Source organism: Dipodomys ordii, unplaced genomic scaffold (genome assembly GCF_000151885.1).
Source record: "Dipodomys ordii isolate 6190 unplaced genomic scaffold, Dord_2.0 Scaffold1276, whole genome shotgun sequence".
Classification (NCBI taxonomy): Eukaryota; Metazoa; Chordata; class Mammalia; order Rodentia; family Heteromyidae; genus Dipodomys; species Dipodomys ordii.
Window position 1 is genome coordinate 1,746 of NW_012268492.1, and position 1,422 is coordinate 3,167.

At 42.8% G+C, this 1,422-nt stretch overlaps 1 protein-coding gene across 1 annotated transcript in view; it reads left to right on the forward strand.

Moving 5' to 3' along the window:
- LOC106001959 (RNA polymerase II-associated protein 3-like) overlaps positions 1-824 on the forward strand; it is a 1,390-nt gene extending 566 nt beyond the window's left edge. The window contains exon 3 of the mRNA XM_013036894.1: positions 587-824. Coding sequence (XP_012892348.1) covers positions 587-823 — 237 coding nt within the window. The 3' untranslated portion in view covers position 824. The remainder of the gene's footprint in view (positions 1-586) is intronic.
- Positions 825-1,422: the final 598 nt, after the last annotated feature.

Here is a 1,422-nt window from a genome sequence, read left to right on the forward strand (position 1 = left end):
TTTCTTTCTTTCTTTCTTTCTTTCTTTCTTTCTTTCTTTCTTTCTTTCTTTCTTTCTTTCTTTCTTTCTTTCTTTCTTCCTTTGTGTGTGTGTGTGTGTGCTGATGTTGAGACTTGAATTCGGGGCCTGGGTGCTGTCCCTGAATTTTCATGCTCAAAGCTACCCCTTGAACCACAGATCCACTTCTGGCCTTTTTGGTAGTTAACTGTAGATAAGAATCTTAACAGACATCCTGCTTGGGCTGGCTTTGAACTGCAATCCTCAGATCTCAACCTCCTTAGTAGCTAGGACTACAGGCGTGAGATCCTGGCACCTGGCTTGTATTCTGTGCGTTTACCTCTTAAAACTATTATTGGCTTGTAGTGCCTTGTAGTTACTTCTGTGTGCAAATCCCTCTCACTCCACTTAGATCTGGTTAGGAGAGGTGCATAGCTTTTTGTTCTTTCTATTCTCAGTATTGTTCCTTAATCTGGCCACCAAATTGAATTTACTTACAACTGGGATATTAGTTGTAAGAATATGGCTGTCTTTTAACTTGTGGTCCTAAGATAGGAAACCATTAATTTGTTGATTTTAATTGTTTTAGAGACCACTCAAGAAGGTTCTTATTGAAGAAACTGGTAATTTGATTGAGACTGTTGATGTGCAAGAGAGCAGTACAGCTATGGATAGTCATCCTGTCCATGTAGCGAATGCAGGAGCAGCCTCAGGCTCCGTGGGTAAGAAGAGCTCAAGCCCTGAGGACTGCTTGCCCACCAGTGACACTCCAAGGGCCAAAGTACTGAAGATAGAAGAAATCAGCGATATGTCAGCCCCACAGTGAGTAGAAGCACTATTAGTACATCATTATCCAGAATGACAACATTCCACTATAAATTTATACTACTGAGAAGAATTCTGATTTGTACTTACCATTTATATTTTTCTTAGTTTATTTTTATGTTTATCCTGGGGCTTGAACTCAGGGCCTGAATGCTGTCCCTGAGCTTTTGTGCTCAAGGCTAGTGCTCTACCACTTGAGCCACAGCTCTAGTTCTGGCTTTTTGCTGGTTAATTGCAGGTAAGAGTCTTATGGAATTTCCTGTCCAGGCTGGCTTTGAATTGTGATCCTCAGATCTCAGCCTGTTGAGTAGCTAGGGTTATAGGTTTGAGCCACTGGTGCTCATAGCTTGTTGGTTTTAGCCACTCTCATTTTTTTTTGTCAGTCATGGGGCTTGAACTCTGGGCTAGGGTGCTGTCCCTCAGCTCTTCAGCTCAAGGCAAGCACTCTACAACTTGAGCCATAGCGCCACTTCTGGTTTTCTGAGTGGTTAATTGGAGATAATAGTCTCACGGACTTTCTTGCCCAGGCTGGCTTTGAACCATGATTCTCAGATCTCAGCCTCCTCGGTAGCTAGGATTATAGACGTGAGCCACCAGTGC